Consider the following 21,287-nt stretch of genomic DNA (forward strand, 5'->3'; position numbering starts at 1 on the left):
CAGGGTCCAGGAAAATTAAATTCTCGTTCAAACAGTTTTTCTGCAACAGTAACACCTGTCTTACATCTGTGCTCAAAAAATGAGCTGGAATAATCCCATCCTAGGCTGGCATAGGACATCCCGGAGCTTACTGCACACTTTAACTCAAACCAGCTTTATTTTTAAAAGTTCAATGAAAAGTAGTAATTTCTATGCATAGACAAGGCCTTAAGCCAAGATGAAACCTCCTCCCCCTCCACTTCTTACCCATGCCTGGCATTTCTGATGGCCTCAGGCCTGAAAGATGATGCTACTGCCCAGCTGGCTGAGCCCTGTAAAGGTACTGAGAACCAGGGAGGGGAGAAAGGGGCTCTTCAGCAAGGACGCTGGGAGCTGGAGATGAAAATTGTCAGGAAAGGACTGATTAGATGAGGAGCCACAAGAACTAGGAGTGTCAAGGCAGAAAGCAAATCTTCTAAGGAGGAGGCAAAGAGCATGTGTCCATGGGAAAAGATAAGAGAAGACAGTGGCACAGGATAACAGTGGCAGCAGGGAGATCAAGGGAACCTGCACGGCAGAGACTGCAATGGAGTTCAGGAGGAAACTGAGGAAGATGAACAAAAGGCAGGAGGAACTAGGAGTGGGAAGAAGAGACACGAGCCTGTAGCTGCTCGACCACATTGCCCTTCAGATATGAATGGGTAGCCAGCTGTCCTCATCCCCTTCCTGCTGTAACTGCTTCCAACTTCTCAGCCTAAGGCTAAAAGTCTGCCTCCCATGCTGGTCTCCATGGTAAAGATCAAAAAGCATGGCCTCCAACAGAGCTGTGTAAGAGTCCTTAAAAATATCACACATTAACCAAATCTAGCTAACCAGCAACTGTCAGAGATACAAGTCTATTCAGGACATTACTTCAGTCTAAGTCTTTATAGAAAGCCAACCGTGTCCTGGGCTGCATCAAAAGAACTGTGACCAGCAGGTCAAGGGAGGTGATTCTGCCCCTCTACTCCACTCTGGTGAGACCCCACCTGCAGTACTGCATCCAGCTCTGGGGGCCCCAGGACAAGAAAGACATTGAACTGTTGGAGCGAGTTGAGACGAGGCCACGAAGCTGATCAGAGGGCTGGAGCACCTCTGGTATGAAGACAGGCTGAGAGAGTTGGGATTGTTCAGCCTGGAGAAAAGAACACTCTGAGGAGATCTAATTGCAGCCTTCCAGTACCTAAAGGGGCTACAGGAAAGCTGGGGAGGGGCTGTTTATCAGGCAGTGTAGTGATAGGACAAGGGGTAATGGGTTTCAGCTGAAGGAGGGTTGATTTAGATTAGATGTTAGAAAGAAATTCTTTACTGATAGAGGGATGAGGCACTGGCAGAGGTTGCCTAGAGAGGTTGTAGAGGCCCCATCTCTGGCAGTGTTCAAGGCCAGGTTGGATGAGGCTTTGGGCAACGTAGTCAGGTGGAGGGTGTCCCTGCCCGCAGCAGGGGGGTTGGAACTAGATGATCTTTGAGGTCCCTTCCAACCCAAACCATTCTATGATTCTATGATATAGGACAAGGAAATGATCCTAGTCAGGACATGCAACAGTGTAGTGTTAGACTTACCAGTATGTGAGAACTACACTTTTTGTGTAGTTTTCACGTATGCAAGCAGATAATTTCTGACCTTCTTTCAGCTGCATCAGAAGCTACAGAAGAGAAAGTTACTAGTTTGAAATACTGTGAGTTATTTGAGAACAGTACCTGACTTGAATAATTGTGTCATTTGCCCAGGGCATTCTTCCCTAAACATTTAAGTTCCCTTCAACACCAAGCAACCTGGCATTGCACTCAAAAATGCCTTGGAAAACACTTTAGAGGAGCAAACAGGAGTAGGATTTTGACTTGCTTGGTTTTGTTTTTTAATGAGGGATCCATTTTGCAGTTATATATTCAGAGTGCTTGTGTAATATTATCTAGCCAAATAAACCACTGCAAAGTACCACATTCTTGGCACGCTGATAAAAAGTTAATTGCCCTGCCACTCTCCCCAGGACTGAACGTGAGGCAATTCCACATGCTCTGGTGCTATTGCATGGATGCTAAAGTTACTGCCAACAGACGATCAAAAGCATCTAACTACATTTAAGATGTAATGTGCTAAGAGACAACATGTTACATGTAGACAGAGAGTGGTCCTGGAAGGAAACCAGACCCCGAATATGCAATACGTATTTAATGCAGTCACACAGCAGGGACACAGCAGATAGACTGAGATGTTTACAGTGCCATGGAGTGCGTTAAGCTACACCCCTGTGTTCAGCTTCATGAGTTGCTGTAAGACATCTCTGTTCACAGAGAGGTAATTTATCAAAAGTGCATTTTCCCACTTAGAAAAGTAAGCAAGAGAGTGTGGTAAAGAGCAAAGTCAGGACTGAAGTAAGTTTTAAAGCTACATTCTTCAGCCTTTCAGAATCAAACACATGGCTCTTCTTAAGGGCACGCTTAATAGCATGCTACCCACCATTCCTTGGATCTTATTACATTTATTTCCATTCACTGCCACTGCTGCCCTTGCTGTTCATTCTGAAACAAACACCAGGTATGTCTATACACAACTAATGTCTAAAGCAAGATATTTCAAAACCAAACTACAATCCCAACACAGAACTCAAAGAAGTGGAGAGCCCCATCTTGTACTCAGTAACATACTGAAGCAGATCAGTTTTATTTTTTAAGACAAGGAAGAACTCTCTGTCTCTCCAAGAGCTCATTTCACATTTAAAGCTGCAATTTGGGCAAGTTGATTTGTTGCATTATAAATAGACACTGTTTTCAAGCACATGAAGGCCTCAAAGTTAAAGGAAAACTAAAGAAAGGGAGTAAGAGGATTTCTAGCTGTCCCCACAGATGTTATTCAAATTCCTCAAATGTGGCTTTTCCATTATTACAGTGGTTTTCTGCACTCCAAGAAGAAACAGAAATTTCAGGACACTAGATCAGTAAGTCCAATGGGAAAACACTATAATTATGCTCTGCTGCAACATCAGTTCCAAAGGCAGCATTAAGACTGATCTTAAAACACAAGAGGAAGAGTTAAACAATCTGGGACTCTGCACTGGAGAGCATTCACATGCACACAGACACCAAGTACAGGGCTGTTCTAGATAGCTCTGGCAACCTTTTACAAGTGAAAGCTAGCTTTAGAGCCTCATTGAGCCAAGAGGCAATGGAACACAACTCAGATCTGCATGAGCTCCACATTTTGTGGAGGCTCTATTCCCTCATGCAGCAGTGCCTACTGAAGATTAAGGCCACATTCTTCATACAAAGCCTAATATTATGTGCAGTAACACAAAGCTAACACATGACTAACACAGCATGGTACTATGCAGCAAAGAGAGAAGCCCAGGGCAAGAGAAATACTTTCATCAAATTAATCACTTTCTATGGAGATGACCTTGCCACAGAGGAGAACAATGATAAGATGAGAAAATACATTCCTTGTGAAACACACACAGAAATACAATGTCAACCTTAATGCTATTTCAGGCCTATTGTGAGTGAGTACAGGACAGGCCTGTTGTGAAAATAAGAGCATACACAACCACGCTGATCAAGAAGAGGCACAGTACAGCACGGGGTCGGGTCGATAAACGCTCCTTGAGGCCGCTTCTCAGAATTCCCAGAGCCACGAACCTTCAAACGGAACAGATGCCTCACAGGGGCTTCACCAGCCCCAAAAGCCTGCCCAGATGAGCCAAATTCCAAGAGACATTCCCCAGCTGCAGTCCCACACGCTGAGGAGCACGAAAGGAATGAATGCCTTACTGTGCTCCCTGCAAACCCTAACAATGGGGAGGTCAGAGGGAACATCAGACCAATTTTGATGTTAACAGACTTTGTGTCACATTAAAATGGTCCATTTGCTTCAGTCCCAATAACTCATTTATATTTTAGAGTGCTTGGCCACACAGGCTAAATTAGAACCACCAACTACAAACCAGTATAGCAGTTAATGTAAATCCACACAGCTTTCATTCTATGCAGACATACCTGCAGATATTAGCAGCTGTCACCACATTTCTTACTGTACTCCTGATGTTTGGTTTCTAACTATTTCCCAAGTCAAACAAGTAGGCAACAAGAAACCTTTTGAGACATTTATCTTCCTTGTCTCCTTCCGCAGGGAGGATAAGATCAAGCTGATTTATTAGTAAGTCCTTGGGGAACATTTTGCTGGGCAAGTTTTCCTCCAAACTTCCAGGCCAGCCCGACATTCAAGTCCACTGTCCCAGCAGCCCGGACACAAAGATTACATCCCAGGCCTCAGAGGGGCTCTCATCTTCCTGAAAACCTCACAAAATTCAGAAAGGAAGACTCACAACCTAAGATCCATACTTCAAGCCTGATTCTACTGACCATAGACAGTCCTAGATACAGTTCCCCTCCAATTCATCACTATACTCACCTCCACTGCGGACCCATGAAGACAGAAAAGTATAATCAACCATGGTTCACATGGGTCAAAATTAGTCCTGGAATACAGGATTCCTCCCATCCCAGAACCCCACAGAAGTTAAAGGTGACCCATAATTCATAGACATCATTCTAGGAGTTTGCAAAATAGCAGTTTGCAAGGACAGAGGGTAGAATGATGCAGAATACATGAAGACAGGGGGTTTCAAAACTCCTGAACATGAGAGTGATTAGTAGGATCACTTGAAAAAGTGAAATGCAGGAATAAAACTCTAAAGCCTGTGAAAGGCCAGACACTGACAGAAGACAACCCATCTCTGCATTCCTTTCCTAAGAGGTAATGCTCCAAGTGTCACAGCAGTCAGCATTCCTTCAGCCCTCTCGAAATCCAGTCAAACAACTAACATATCTCACATGAGCCACTTGCTAAAATCTAGATTCAGCTACTCAATCCTTCAGCAAGTATTCACTGCCTAAAAATAGCTGGAGGGGGGGAATCATAAAAATGAGTTCAGAATTGAGAAATGTATCCCAAACTACGGGGCACATTATAAAGCACAGTATGTAAAAAAAAAAAACAAAAAAAACCCAAAAAAAACCCCAAAACCCACCAAAGCAAAAAACAACAACGACAAAACCCCCCAAAACCCCAACCATATATATAAGCAGCAGGATTACAGAATCGCAGAATAGTAGAGAATGGAAGGGACCTCTGGAGATCACAGAGTCCAACTTCCCTGCTTTAAGCAGGGCCACCTACAGCAGGTTGCTCAGGACATTGTCCAGTTGGGCTTTGAATGAATGCCTCCAAAGATGGAGGCTCCATAACCTCCAAAGCAAAGAATAGAAAATGGGAAAATAAGTTAAACATGGCACATTGTGGTTACTTATGTATGTGCTATGGTTCAGTCTTTAGTTTTTATGGATTGTTCTGTAGCAACACAAATACACTAAAGGCTGGAGCTAAACAACTCCACAGCTGGATCTGTTCCAAGTGACTCAAATGTGCTCTTAAAATATTTCTATGATTACTGAAGGATCTTAGAACAGGACTTCATTGTAACCAGTGGGGGAGGGGAGAAGTGTTTTAAAACACCCCTACTCCCCAAACGCTGCTCTCATTTAGCCAGTTAAGTGCAAGCAGTCTCATTTCCCAGGGATTAGTTTGGATATTTTGGCTTCAGCCCACCTTTAAACAGCTTCCTGAATTGGACTCACAGTAGAGAACATAGGCTGCACTCATGCAAAAAAAAAAAAAAAAAGTACTAATTACCCCTAAAAGAAGAATCTTACAAAAATAGCTGCCTTGTATTTTGCCTATTGAGTCTGAGTCAAACATGGCTGAAATGAAGCCACTGAAAAAGCTGCAGGTGGGAGCTAGCAGATATTCGCTTCAAACCCTCAGATTGCACTAGGGAACCCAATGAGTACACACACGTTCCTACCAGTGGATGCTCCTAACCAGTGTGGCCTGAGCCCTTTCCATCCATCCCAGCCTGAAACCTTTGTGAGAGGAATCTCACCTGTTCTCACGCAGAAAGTACAGTCTCGCATGGCGGTTTAAGTCAGCCACGTGCTGTTGTGTGGCAGCTTCCCAGTGGAATATCCCCTTCTTGCACTGCTGTTGCTCACCCTTACAGCACCCAGCATGCTCGCCCAAGATAAACCCCCACTTGATCAAGAAAAGACACACAAGCATCAAGCTATTAACATGCAAATCTGCTGTAAGATCACCATCAGCTCTCCAGCACTGACAAACTTACCTGTCTTGCAAAGATGAACTTTAATTTGAAGTTGGCTAGTATTTAGAAATAGTCACAAGAGAGCGAGACAGCTCTGTTGTTCCGACATTATTATCCCAGGGCAGAACAACATTCCTTCCTGTTAACTATGCTTTAGACAAAGTTGACTGGGCCAAAGCTTACCATGTTCTTCTTAAGAACTTAAGAAGAACTTAAGAATTATGCATACACTTGTATACCTGGCATTGCTATAATACACAGAAATTATCATGCAATGTTTATTATATAAACCCACGCAAGACATGGCACACATGCACAACTTAGAGCAGTTAAAATGTTAGCAATTACCACGTGTAAGAAAAATATGACAGGCTCATAACAGGTTAGTAATGTTAAATTTCAAATAAGCCCCCTAATATTTCTTATTTTACTATAAGCCTTCACTTTTTAAGACCTTTTGGTAAAAATCGTACATAAAAAGAAAAAGAAGAAACTTTATAAAGGTCACGTAAAGTACTCTGCTCTCCAACTGCAGCGATTTCACAATCGGCAGTAGCAACAAAACAGAACCAAAGCCCTGTGGGTTTACAGAGGAAGATACAACCAAAGACAGGAAGGGGGCTGGAGTCAGCTGATGGCTGTCGAATCAAGCAACCGCAATTTCTCCTTGTTCCTGTGAACAGGGAGTGGGGAGCTCAGACAGACCTACCTGCCACCCATCCATCCTAGATTACCCCCATGCTCAGAGATTCCCTTTCAAGTCCATGAAGGCTGTGGGTCTTGAATGCAAAAAACACAGAGGGGTAGGCAGGAGGGCGAGAGAAACAGATCCTTGGAGGAAAAAAAAAAAAACCAAACCCTACCAAAAAAATTTTGTTGTCTTTTCCATGTATTCCCTTTTATCTTCTGAACATAAAGAAATTTTAAGACCAAACTGAATTACCAAAAAGATGCATATTAAGAGATTGAACTCAGCAACTGTAACCAGAAGGGATATTAACAAAAGAGCCAAACCATCATGCAATGGGCAAGCATGGAACAATGACTGGGAGCCAGAAAACAAGAGGCAGCTCTACAACTACCCAGCTCACTTTTAGGAAAGATGACTTCAAAAGTCCTTTCACAGATCCAGTGAAACTCTCCAGGAAAGTTTAGTTTATTTGGAAAGCAGACACAACACCCTTTTCAAAACTTTAGACGAGCAAGGGGGAAGGGAAAAAAAAAAAAGAAGAGAGAGAGAGAGAGAGAGAGAGAGAGAGAGAGAGAAAGTGAAAGGTATCACACAAGCCTGCAACATCCTCCACCACCACAGCTCCAGGAAGTTTGTTTCTGTTGAACACAGAGCTTGGGCAGTCATGGGCAATGTTTTGCTCAGCGTAAACAAGGATTTAAAGTTACAAGCTCAGTCACTAGCTCCTATCTCATTTTCGCTCTCCTTACCCCCCCCCCCCCGCAACTTGCAGCTGCCAAGATCTATATAAGAGAACGATTTACACATTCTTTCATTACACATATAAAAAAATGAATGATCATAAACATCTTTCAAAATACATTCTTAAAAAGAGCAGCAGATTGAACGTCTTTTCTTCCTGTGTTTAGCTATTGTATGCGAAAAAGAGACTTGAGCTTTTTCAGTCTTCTCAAAGTGCTAGGATTTGCCAGACAGGCATATATACGCACAGAAAGTAAGGAACAAAAATACGAGTAGCTGCCTCCTGTTGAAAGATATTCAATACACATCTATGCCTTATTAACTTCAAAATGTAATACAGAAATCTTCGTTGTGTTAGTTGTGTGTCATGGGGGAAATCTGTGTTTACAGTTAGGTTTGATATGCTCAAAGAGATTTCTCAATGCAGTTCACCAAGGTCACGTTAAACTAGCCAAGTCTACCCATTTGGTATTTAATTGCTTGTACTGTAGCGCAAATGTGAGAAAAAGCGCTAATCTCATGGACTGTATTTAAGGGAGTTTTATCAAAAATTTCTTAAGTGCATTAAGTTTTACTTGAAAACATATTTGGAATTTCAGGATGTATTTCCTTTCTCAACAAGGGTAACAAGAAATAGAAATTCAAACTCTAAACAGAATTAAAGAAGGAATGGATGTTAATTTAAGATTAAACTCCAGTAAAACATAAAATCTAAAATCCCTTTCCTTCAATTTACTTTCTTACCAATTTAATGAGGGAAACATCCTTAATTGCCTCACTGATACAGTGAGGAAACTTGTGATGCTGTAAACTAAGGATGCAAGAGAACAGTTTAAAAACTAAGTTTGTTGTTTTAAAAAGCAAATGATCTATTCCAATTCCATGAGGTTTTTGGCCGTTTCCGAAAGGAGAGAGTTCAACATCCTTCCACTGGTTTACATTTATTTAAAACAGCTGTGCTCACAAAACAGCCATTCCCATTTCCTGCCCATAAAACATTCCCAGCCCATTTAAAATAAAGGACGGAGAAAAGACAAAAATCTGGTGCTGCAACTGCAGAACAAAATCCAAGTATTTACGAGGGTGTCTCACTGAACTTCCACACTGCAGCACGCCTGCTCTCCCAGCAAACACTGAGGCACAGCTCCAAGGAAATGCTAGCACATAATTTTCCTGTTGTAGGGGAAGAAAGGTCATTGCAGGACTGGTCATCAGGTTTCAGTGTCCGTCTGCATTCCCATTAAATCTCCCATTTTCTAAGTAATTAGAGCACAACACAGACTACACTTTTCTGCTGTTTTTAGAAAGGTTGCAACAAAGGCTCTTTGAATGCACAAGCCTTAACTCACATTAAACTCAAAGCAGCTACAGAGTTAAGGGCATGATTTTGCGCATGCATTTGTTTATATTAGGGACTTAGGAGTACAAACATCTGTACATGGTTAGATGCTCAGTTAACACTTCAGACATGCAAATACAAAACCATCTCATGAGTATCAGAGGTCTTAAATTATTTGGCCTTTAAAACATGACTACTGGAGTCATGGAATCCATCCTCTTTGGGAGAGGAGGAAGGGAAAATGCAGGGGCAGTTCGGGTACTTTCTAGCCTCTGTGGGCGCACAAAAGAAACAAGTCAACCTAAGTCTCAATTCCTCCTTCTTCTATCCTGGCTTCAAAAAAATGTATGCATGATTTTTTTTTTTTTTTTAAAGGCACAATTCCTGATGTTTGGTGTTTAAGACTGGCAACACTGCCAATAAATAGGCAGCGCACAAAGCCAAGATTTTGTCTACGAAAAACTGTATTTGCGGCTAGAGGGGCAGCTTTCTCATGTTTGTCTCCCCCAAACAGGTTTGCTGCACAAGTAAAGGCACAGATCTCAGCATGTCCTGTGCGAGCCCAGCACATGGCAGAAAAGAGGCCTTAATGTTTTCTTAAATCCCTCTCGCTTCAATTAGTTTTTCTAGGCAAGACTGTCATAGCTCACCTATGAAAGAATGTCATATTGGTCTCTGTTCCCAGTGAAGCCCCAGAGGATCTTGTCACAACTGAATAATCAGATGTTAGAGGGATCTTACTAATTAGGAAAAGTAAATTACAATTCTGCCCTCATTGGCTCTACGTAACCTTTGTAGTTGACAAGTGCAGACAGGTAAGTGCCTTCCTGCCCACCTGAAATGGTTTTGATGACAAAAACACCAGGAGGAAAAGACCATTATACCCTAACACAGCAAGCTGAAAAATTTAAAGACACAAAGGAAAGAAATTGTGAGGCAAGACTAAAAATAAGCCCAGTGTAATACTTGAAATTACAATCTACTGTACCTATCTTCTCCTTCCCATCAGGAAGGAAAGGCCCTCACAAATACACAAGCAACGCCTAAGAAACCTGCCATAGCAAGGGGATTTTCCAACTTAACAAAGTGTTCTGGTTTTCATGAACTTGAAGTTAACTCCTTTACACTATTTAAATGCAGATTTCATACCGCTATACAGTATGCTAAAGATCCCACTTTCACATTAGGTTTACTTGTTACGTACACGTAAGACAGATTTTTACATGACAGGATCTCATTCATCTCGAAAACCAACCAGCCATTCAAATTTAAAAACAACCATCCATATTGTTACGAAAGACCAGAAAGCTGGCCAACAAAAGCTAGAGCAGTCGGATTTACTTAAGATCACAAAGCTTACCATTCCATTATAATTGGGAGAAAAGAAAATCAGCGTATTTTTCTAGAGGACCAGGCCAGGACAAAGCCTTCTTAAGGGTACTAATGCTTCATACATTTGGTCACACTAAATATGTTGCTGTATTTGAAATGCAAATTCTTCTTCAGAACTCTCTGCTTACCACTACAGCTGTAAGATGTGGGAGAATCTCCCAGCACTGCTGAGTGACAGAATGAAATGTGTAAAATGGACTTTTGCAATGAGAAATGTCAGAGATTGAAGCCGCAAAAGTTTGAGGGGAAAAAAAAAGAACCACATGGAAGAATAGGTATTTGATTAAGGGTAAAATGACACCTCTTGTTGTAGGTCAAGCCTCACTTTTATTGACATTACAGCTGATAAATTATGTACATTTATATAAATTTGAAGGAGACAGAAGAAAATTTGAGCTGGAAATGAATAGATCAATCCCTGTTCCTCACTTCAAGACAAATTATTTATGTGAAAAAAGATTACCTGATTTTAACAGCCAAGAATATTTGATTTTAACTACTTCTTAGTTAAAAACAAACACTTTATGAAAGCTTCACCAAAAGGGAGCCAAGTAGAATTGCCTGCACAGCTGTTGAACACAGTGCACTAAGATGCAAGTCAGGCTGGAGCCTTTATTCACATAGATACAAGTCTCAGAAAGCTACCGGATTAAACTGTACCAGAAAAAAGTTTAAATCAGAACCACTGATGGATTATTTCAGCTAAATCAGAGATCAAAATTTCTTTAGGGAAGTATGTTTTGGCAAAATAATCTTTCTTCTTTTGATAGTACGTACCAAAGCCAAGGGCACATGCTACATGACACTGCTTTTTTCTGCTCATTGCCTCTGGAGACAGTCACATTCATCCTATGATAGCTGATTCTCATTTCAAAGGCCAGAACATCCCTTCCAAATGAAATCAGAGGAAGCCACAAAATAATTATACACTGACTGCCTGAAAATGCATTGTCTCTGTTTCCCTCCTAACATTGTGCTGTTGCAAAGTTTTGTTCTCTGCTACTGGCAGGGCACCACTGCCAAGCTCTAGCACGAGCTGGAGGGCTGGGCTGGACTACAGACATGCCATGATGCTCACCCACACTGGGCATCACAACCAAACCTCTCCCTCAAAACACACAGCCTTGTGCGCAGGGAGCACAAGAAAATCCTTTACACTTCAGAATCATCTGTTCGTGCAACAGAACAAGCTCCAAACAAACATCATCCATTGATCATTTGAAAACGAAAAGAATTTTGACCTTAGAGACTAAAATTGGATGTAACAAATGCTCTGTGCATAGGAAGTAATTGTTTGGTTTTGGCAGGTTAGATGGCAGTTCAAATGTCTTTTTAGTTTGTAGCAATACTATAGAAATAAGCTTATTCATCCATTAGGTCAATACACTTCTCTGCCTTGGAGCCAGAGCTAAACTGCAGGACCAGTTCTGTTCAGCACTGACAAACAGGACGTGTGGAGAGACTTCCTAATGAATTTACCATAATACTCCTCATTGCCTACAGCACAGCACTCAGTACCACTCCATTAGCTTGCTAAGATCCAGACTGCATGTTGGCAGCAATTAAGGGGTGAAAACAAAAGATCTAAAGAGATGAAGGACCGTGGCGTACCTCGGAGGCCGGGCCATACAGCACACCACCAGACATGCTGTTCATTTCAGTGAGAGCTGTATGGGTCCTAATATGGCACGGCCACTCCTGGACCCAAGTGCCGAACATGGCCACAGGACTGCAGAGAAACCGTATCCATTCCCACATCGCGCTTCAACTACATTTGGGCCAAACATTCCCAATTAGGCCTGCGTCCAGGCACACGGACCCCAGAGCCAAGCAGTGTTCTGCCTAAGGGACCCTCTGCACACCACGTGGGTCCCTGCTTGCCCAGGGCCCTGGTGGCAAACCCATCTGTTTTATGGGCAGGATGGAACACAGCTTTTAGCAGATTCTTCAGGTTGGTCCGATCTACCCACTCCAAAGTGACGCCTGTCTGTGGGGTGAGCCTGACACACATCCAGATGTGGAGGCAGACTCCACTGCCTGGTGTGTATTTCAGCCAGAGTAGGGAAAACAGCTGGGGAGAGATGAGGGGAAGGAAAGCAGGAAGTGGGAAGAAGGAAGGCAAGAGCTGGAAGAAGGGGAAAATAAGAAACAAAGTCACAGTTCTGCAGCTATGACACTCAAAGCTTCAGCTGTTCTCTGAAATGGAGGCTCCTGCACTAATTTGGATGGCAAAGTTTGTTTATGTCACTTCCCTCTGCTAAGGTTTTGTGGATCGTATTTCAAACCCATGTTATATTCCTCGGTTGCTGGGTTACCAGATCTGAACAAACAATTCTCTGCAGTCTGCCAAAAGCACAGAAAGAAAGCAAATGAATGCCTGGAGGATGCATCACCCTCTGGAAGTCATCTTACAGCCCCACGCTGCTACAGATTAGTCACAACCTCACATACAGTAGAGCAAAAGAGGAAATGGTGAATCCATTAACTGCAGGGCAGCACACAGACCTGAGAACTGTTATTCCCACCCACTCGTCCCCCTCCTAGGGAAACTAGGCAATTTTCCAAATCATTAGAATTTTCTTTCGCATTAGAAAAAAACGGTCCTAAATTCAAAGGGGTAAATTGTGCATTAACACCCCTGAAACTAGTGAGTTTGTTCCAGCAGATGTTGAAATGGCAAGTGAGAATCGTGATTTTAAATGCATAAGCCATGGGTATCACTGTAGCAGAGCTGCACGAAAACCCCCATGTGACAAAACATTGATGACTGTAGGCTTGAGACTTTCAGTTTCCAGGCAGGATGTCTGCCATGTCAGGGGCTGCACAAGTTTCCACTTCGGGGGTGCAGAAACACACAGCCATCGCCCACGTAGCGGTGCCCATCAGAAGCCCTCCCGGTTCACTCAAGCCCTCAGCAGTACTGCTTTGAGGAAATCTTCCCCTGCAGCATCTGCAGAGAGAGGCTGCCAGCATGCAGTAGTTGATTCGGCGTTTCTCCTGCCGAGACCGTCTGTCTCCCGCCGCTGACCCCGTCGCCGTGCTCTCTGAGCATCCCTGCAGCCCTCCATCCCACATGCAGACCCTCAGCTCTCAAGTGCCCTCATCTGGGACGGTGCACTGAAGGACACCAAATGTGAGTCTCTAACAGGAACAGCTTATTTGGATAAAGACAAAAAGTGTTGCAAGAGAGACTACATCCCAGTGCGGACCCCTACCATAACCGCCAGCCTGACAATAATTCTGCTGCCACTGCGGCATCCCCAGGACTGCTAATTCCCAGCAGTCGGACAAGACAGACCCACACACGCTGCGCCGGCTACAGTTCGTGCTGTTCAGGCAGCAGTTTCACCATCAAGCTCAATAGCAAGACTATCTTAAGATGCTCCTCTTGTCACCTATTTGCTGCTGCTACAACACGCTCTTGGTGAGGTGGTACGTGCGCAACCACGTGCAGTGTGCCTGTGACCCAAATCAGAGAACTGACCTAATTCGAAAACAAAAAGAAATTTGCTAACAACAAAAAAAAAAAAAAAAAAGAAAAAGAATAAAGAGGAAAATTTGGCTCAGTTCCACAGTGCAGTTCACTGCATCCCCTCCACCAGGACAGCAGGCACCCAGCACTGCTACACTTCCAGGGAAAAAGCATGTAGTAAGTGCCCCTACCGCTGCCAAACTTTTGTTTCCTGAAACCTTGGGTTTAATCTAATATAGAAAATTAGAAACAAATTATCTAATGTTTGCTGGAGGGTCAGGGACAGCTCTCATTCTGGGCCAAGGCACAGACAGACAAGCATCACAAAACAAAAATAAAACATCACCTTTCACCAAGATCCAGCTCTCAGCTGAGACTACAGCATCTTAGGGAAACCCACTACTCTGGAAACATGGGGTTTTTTTAAATAACTTAATTCCACTCGAAGGTCCTTACTATTCACCCAAATATTTATGGATCTTCTGTTCCATAAGGTGTAGTGAATTTTATTGGGGGGGGGAACAAACAAAAAACCAAGAAGTAAATTTGGCAATTTCACAAGAAAATAATCTGAAACTGTCACTTTAAGAATATTATTATTTCTGATTTTTAAGAAAGGCAGTTCAAGCCACACTGACAAAGAAAATGAAGTTAGCAACATGAGGTCTTACAGGTTACTACTTCTAGTACAGCAGGAAAAACTGGAATGTGTAACTTTTCAGGTTTGGAGGTTTTTTTCCCCCAAAATAGGGATATGTAAGAAAAGCAGCTTTTCCAAAACACAGTACTAAGTGTCTATACCACTGCAGACAACAGATTAAAATTACAGGTGGCTCTATTCTTAATGTAAACTAACTATGATTTATGAAAATATAAGAAGCTTACACAGGAATATTTTGCTTACCCCAACCACAGGTTTCAGTTTTATTTTACACTAGAGACAGCAATTCTGTTCTCTTATGTTTCAAGTGTAGCAGGTGTTGGCGTCCAAGTAACAATCACCATTAAATCCACAAGACAGGTTCACAGAAGTATAGCTATTTTCCATTAGTATGTGCAAAACTGGTATCAGTTCCCCATCAATTTGTAGTTGTACTTTTCTTATTCTAGATTTAGATATGTATAACCAGAATTAAATTTCACCTAAGCTGGTCTATTTAAAATAAACATTTCCTTTATTTTATGCACTAAACCCTTTTGTTTTAACAGTGCTGGAAGGTTAGAGGTAATCTCAAACGTCATTAAGGACAGGAATCAATATTACACTTGAATATTTGTTAGGAGGCGGCTGCAGAAGTGTACCTGAGGCCTTAGAGTCATTACTATTGAACATCATTATTTACCATGATTAAATGGAAAGACCTGGCCAATCCAGCAGTGAACTACAAGCACAGAGGATTTAATCCCAGCCTGCCACTGGCTTGTCAGGTGGCTTTAGTCCAGCCATTTCTTCCCTCTTTGCCCTTATGTTCCTACACGCAAAATGAGCACAGCGGTACAGAAGCACAATTTGTAAAATGCTTTGAAAGTAGATAAATCCAGCGAGGAAAATCATTGCTACTTCAGTAACCAGCTTATATGTCTGTCTGTAAGTTATACAGCATTATATAAGGTACACAGAAAAGGGAACAATTTCTCCTTCGCTTTTGAAGGTGTACAGTTAAAACATTAAACCAGTTTGGATGAAGTATCACATATCCAATTAACTGTTACATATTTAGGTCCATTAAGTGAAGCAAAACTTCCGTCAGTGATCACAGATACTGTACACTCCACCTGAGCAGGACATTCAAATAAACAGCACAAATATTACAGCCCGGGATGTATCACCTCAGTTGCATACTACGCCCCACTTTAGCTTAATGGGAAATGAAGCAGCTCAAGGTGTTATTTGAATTTTTCTTTCAAAGACAGCTTCCAAGTCTACCCAGGAATCGTCTACAGAGAATTCATGTCATAGCATAAAGTCAATACACGATCTGTAAAGGCAAAAAAGGAAACAAGAGCCACTGCCACCCTACAAAGAAATGAAGGGTTATGTACAGATCGTTGCTACTGTACCTTGTAAGCTTTTTTTTTTCCTTCCCTTAAAAACTATATACAAACATATACATCACATCAACTGTGATGTACTGACACATGCTTTTAGACTTTAACGACAGCCACAGTCCACTTGCATACTCCTACATTATTACAGAAATAAATAATTCATAATATAATGCCCATGTTTTCCAAGGGTTTTAAACACAAGTCTACCACCACCAATACAGCACAACCACCTAATCGGAAAGGAGCTTTGGACAGCAGCCAGTTTCATAACTGAACTAATATTGGTTATAAATCTAAGTGACATCTCAAAAGCAACTCAAAAGTACTGAGCAAAGCAGATAACCCCCTTTCCAAGGTAACCTTCCATGCCACATTCCCCTACAAATCATCAGGAACACCAATAACCGAATCCCCAGACAATCACTTTTGTGAGCTGGAGCGCACAAAGAGCTTATCTAACATCTTCCCCATAAGTACAGAAATCCCGGTGCAGGTAGGCAGCCCTGTAATTTATACAATTAGCGCCATCAGAGACAAAGGCTCACAGGATGACTTTATAGTTGAACATAGTCTACAGAAACAACTGTTTATTATTTCCTCCTAGAGGGGAAAAAACAACAATAAAAATTATATGCGTACAATGTAATGTAGTATTCACTACTAGAAAGCCAGTATCTTATCTCTCTGAAGTAGGAGAATCTGTGTTATTTATCTATAATTTTTATTAAAAGTTTGAAATCAGTTCCCTTTCACAAAAGTAAAGGTGGGATTCAAGATAACCACTAAGTTTACCTGGGTAGACAGTCTGTATGTAAATTTATTTCTCTCAAATGAAAATGACAGAAGAAATGCAGCACAAATTACCACAAAAGATATGAGATCACATCAGCACCCAAGCAGGTAAAAGGCCAAACTCAGGGAAGAGGCAACAATTTATCGAGGACTCAAAGAGAGGTTGGTGTGGAGCCCCAGTGCAAGGTCAGGACAGCTCCTCAGCTTCACCAGGACCTGAATTGCAAATACTGGGTGTACACAGACATCTTTACAAAATGGCATACAGCTCCAGGGAGGTCATCTGCACTTACTAAAGGGATAAAATTGTGGAGGTTAAGGCTATGAAATTCTGCCACAATCGGGGATGGGGAGCAAGTAGGAGAACCTGCCTAGAAAGCTATGGAAGATCTGGTGACTAACAGAAAAGCCTGTACTTTCAACAAACTATATGACAAAGTTCCCAGGCTCACAGCCCATTTACCTATGGTACGAACAGGGCCATGATAAGAGGTGCTTCATAACGTTAAACAAATTAAAGTATATCCAAATCCATGACACCCAGTAGGACAGGAAACTTAGTGCCTGCACAGCACTCAGCATAACATGGTCTTGGGCTACCAAGGTCTCCAGATACAGTAAAGAACACCACCACAAGATTTATAGAGACTAGAATTGCTGTATTTTAAAAGGCTGCATGAAGTCACAGTTAAGAAGCAAGGGATGGAAAGCACTCCTGTTCTAGTCAGGCACGCCACCATCAATCCCCTGCCTTCCCCAAGAACAACCTCAGGTTATTTGAGGTGGAGTCTCTTCAGGTTGGAGCTTGATATGTGGCAAGTCTTGTATGCAACGCTCCTCTAGCCGAGCTTGGGAAAAGTAAGAAGTTGCATAAACAGCAAAGAAGATAAACTCCCCCTCTGAGAGCATGCTTCGTGCATCTGCTAAAGGTTTACAAGATCTAATGCAGACCAGATTCCTCCACAGCATCACAAGAAAGCTAGCGAAGCAATGCTTTTGCTAGTTAACCTACGCAGGGAAGAGTCCTCAAGCTGTTCCCAGAATTGTTTGCCTCCCAGGTTTTGACTTAATTACAACGGGACATGCACACACAAAGCAAATCCTTCAGAGTGTTAAAAGCAAAAAGGAGTGAATCATTGCTGATCCTGCCATTTTCATTTTTTTTTTAAATCTCTTTTACAAGCAGCCCTAAAAGAATGAAAAGAAGGTGTCTTCAAGCCTTTTTCCATCTGAGAGCCAGAACACGTAATGCCCAAGTGTACACGGCACAGCCCAGTGAATAAAGCACTACCTGTGACTGAGGCAACCTGGCTTCCATTCGTGGATCAGGTACTGGCTTGCTGAATGAGGTTGGGCCAGTCCCTTTGCCTCTGGATGCCATGTTTCCCATCCCACCTACCAAACAGGTTTACTGACTTTTCTCTCCCTTTAGCACAACTCTACTGCTTTCGCTATCTTTCCAGGAGTGCCTCTGCCCTTGACTTTCACGTAGCATCTCTGCTACTGTATGCTGCTGTAACTGTGTTGGTCTCAAGTGTCTTTAGTCATAGCGGTGCATCAGTTCAGCTTGCATATTTAGTTAACAAGTTTGTAGCCACGTAATTCAAAGTAATTAACCTCTTTTGCTTATGCTCGTTTAACATGATAAAAGCAGAATAAAGCTTTATTTACAAGAGCAAAAGACAGGATGCAGGAAGTGAAGGCGTTCACAGATTCAGCTAAATTTGTACCAGTCCAAGTATCTACTTCCCCTTTGAAATAGTGTATTTTGACATTACTTCAATTCCATTTCCAATTGAATGAGCTAAACCAAAGACCCATCGGATACAGTTTTCACCTGTCAAATAAATCCACATATATTCACCTCTTAGGCTGTACCAGATCTCTTGCAATTAAGGCAAGGCCTAAATCAACTGAAAAGGAGCACAGGGTTTGCCTGCACAGAAACAGCCACCAAAATAACCAAGGGTACAGGCAGACAAACAACTTCCCATGGGACATACTATGTAGTAGACTGGCAGGGGATCAGCTGTGCTCTCATAAGGAGAGCTAACCACTTGTCTGCATAGTCTGGCAAGTCGGTGCCCCTCTGTGCACGGACTTTTCCCGAGGCAGCGCTTTTCCCGTGTTCTAGATCTGGAGAGGACCTTGCACAAGAAAAACTTGTGCGTCAGTTGACCTAAGAAAACAGCATTTCTTCTGGCAAACCTTACTCTGCCGTACAGATTAGATGAGATCTGAAGTTTCCTTTGCAAATAATAATTTTTTTTTTTTAAAAAAAGTCCAACAGGGAACCGCACCAAAACAAAGCTGCGTGAACTAAAGCCCGCTATATTATTTTCCTGGCGGTCCGCATCAAGGAAGTCATTAACACCAAGGCAGGATTTCTCCCTCCACACAAAGCAGGCATGTGACAGCCACCTCGCCCTGCCCTGCCCTGCAGCGCGGCGCCCCGGCCCCCACCCGCCCCCGCCGCGCAGCGCCGCTCGGTCCCCCCCGCGCGGAGCGGTGACAGCGCCGGGCCGGCGGCTACACCGGGGGCAGCCCCGGGGCCGACCTGCTACCAGAGCCTGAGGCAAAACGGGACGGGAAGAGAAAGAAAAGCATTTACCCGCTCCCCTCCCACACCCCCCGGGGCTGGGGCAGAGAAAAGCCTTTTTTTTTTCTTTTTTTTTTTTTCCCTTCTTCTCTTTTTTCCTTTCCCGGTCCGAAAGGTAACGGCAATCGTCTCTGAGCTGTCGTTTTGGAGAAGGAAGGGTTTAACCGCGCAGCTTGGAGCAAGGCCGAGGCCTGGTCGCCGTCCTCCAAATTCTGCCGGGGGCGGGGGGGGTGGGGTGGGGGGGTGTGTGTCACTGACCCCCGACCGCCCCACAGCAGCCCCGGGGCCCCTCAGCCCAGCACCCCCCGGGCTCCGAAGACAGTCATCTGTTCCGCTCCCACCTTCCCCAAACCGCCTTCGCCCCCCTCACCCGCAGCAGCACCTGCCGCCGGGCTCCCCGCCGCCGCCGCCTCACCTCCTTCAGCTGCTCCATCTCGGTGCGGATGGTCTCGTACTCCAGCTCCAGCTCCTCGTACTGCTGCTTCAGCTGCTGCTTCTCCTCCAGCACGGCCAGCCCGTACTCCGCCGCCTGGATCTTCTCCCGGGTGGTCTCGCCCAGCTCCTGGAAGAGCCGCTTGATCTCGCTCCGCAGCCACTCGGGCTCCGACTCCATCACCAGTCTGGCGTACTCCTCCTCCTCCATGGCCAGCGACATGTCGGCGGCGGCGAGGGCGGCCGCCGGCTCCCAGCCGCCGAGGCGGGCGAGCGAAAGGGCGAACGCGCAGCCCGTCTGCCGCTCCTAACAGCGTCGCGGCCAGCGGGCGGCCATGGCAGAGCCCGCTCGGGCTGCCATCAACGGGCGAGGCGCCCGCCGCGCTGCGCCGCCGATCCCCTCACGCCGCGCCGCCGCCGCTGCGAAACTCGCCCCGAGCGCCGACGGCAGTGAAATCATTCAAAAGGAACGGCCGGCCCGGCGCCCCGCGGCACGCTGGGGCCGGTAGTCCGCGACCGCCGCCGCCAGGCGGGGCGAGCCGCCCGCTGGACTACAACTCCCAGCATGCATCGCGAGGGGCGGTGGCGGCGGCCGAGGAGGAGAGCGACCCCTGCCGGGCCGCGCTGCGGGGTCGCGGCCGTCGGGCGTGATGTGCAGCGGCCCAGCCTGTCCGCCAGCCTGCCGCGAGCGAACCCGAGTGCGGCGGGAAAGGCACCGCCACGCGCACGCACACGTCCCCGGCGGCGAGCTCCGTGCTGACGAGTGCTTCACGGGCGGGTGGAAGCCAGGAGGCATAGGAAGCGGCTGAGCACCGTGCGAGGCAGGCCTAGCGGCAGCCGCGCGTGCGGGCAGAATGGCGGGTACGGTGGGGTGGTTGCCGTTGGTCAGCGTGGAGGGTATCGCAGGCCGCACCGGCGTGGAAGGAACAACAGGTCGGCATGAGAAGCACTGGTGTCAGCCCCCAAGGCCACGCACGAGAGCTGCGAGCGCCTCGTTCGGTGTTTCGCATCTCCAGTGCGGTTCCTGCTTCAAGGAGTTCTCCATCCACCCACGGGGAACAAAACCCGCCTTCCCCAGCGTTGCCGTGAGGATGACATCCACGGGACAAGATGGTCGCCCATTGCTGGACTGCCCAACAGAAGGAGGATGATGCCACACCAAGTTCAGCTGGCATAAATAGTTGTGAGACAGCAATACTTGGGCAACTTTACTACGCTGCTTGAGAAAGGAATTGCCAATCTGGCAGGGAAACGTGATCAGCTGTTGCTACAGGTTACACCATTGGGCAAGCGTGGTGGCAAAGGCACAGAAATTGGGATACTCGTTTGTCCTCCACAGGTTCTGAAAGGTAATGAAGGCTGAACAGAGCCAAATGCCTCTCTTAGTTGGGCCATTGTGACTCCTAAGCAGCTCCATAAAGGCGGTGTGACTGTGCCCCTGCTTTACACCTGGACAGGGGAGACAACTGCTTCACCCCCCATCAGCAGGAGAGCCCGCCTGGCTCCCCTGCTGCTTCACCCTCCTTTAATGCAACGAATGCAGCTCCAAGTTTCTCCCGGTGTCAAAGGTAATTGGTAATGAACTGGTAAGCAAATGCCAAACA

At 44.8% G+C, this 21,287-nt stretch overlaps 1 protein-coding gene across 7 annotated transcripts in view; it reads right to left on the reverse strand.

Moving 5' to 3' along the window:
* BICD2 (BICD cargo adaptor 2) overlaps nucleotides 1-20,129 on the reverse strand; it is a 95,227-nt gene extending 75,098 nt beyond the window's left edge. For 5 of the 7 annotated variants that reach the window (XM_054837801.1, XM_054837800.1, XM_054837799.1 and 2 more), the window contains exon 1: nucleotides 19,667-20,119. In XM_054837801.1, coding sequence (XP_054693776.1) covers nucleotides 19,667-19,906 — 240 coding nt within the window. In that variant the 5' untranslated portion in view covers nucleotides 19,907-20,119. Of the gene's footprint in view, nucleotides 1-19,666 lie in introns of all 7 variants that reach the window. The other 2 variants (XM_054837798.1, XM_054837795.1) reach the window with 1 other exon arrangement.
* Between the last annotated feature and the right edge of the window lie 1,158 nt (nucleotides 20,130-21,287).

Source organism: Grus americana, chromosome 11 (genome assembly GCF_028858705.1).
Source record: "Grus americana isolate bGruAme1 chromosome 11, bGruAme1.mat, whole genome shotgun sequence".
NCBI classification, from domain to species: Eukaryota; Metazoa; Chordata; class Aves; order Gruiformes; family Gruidae; genus Grus; species Grus americana.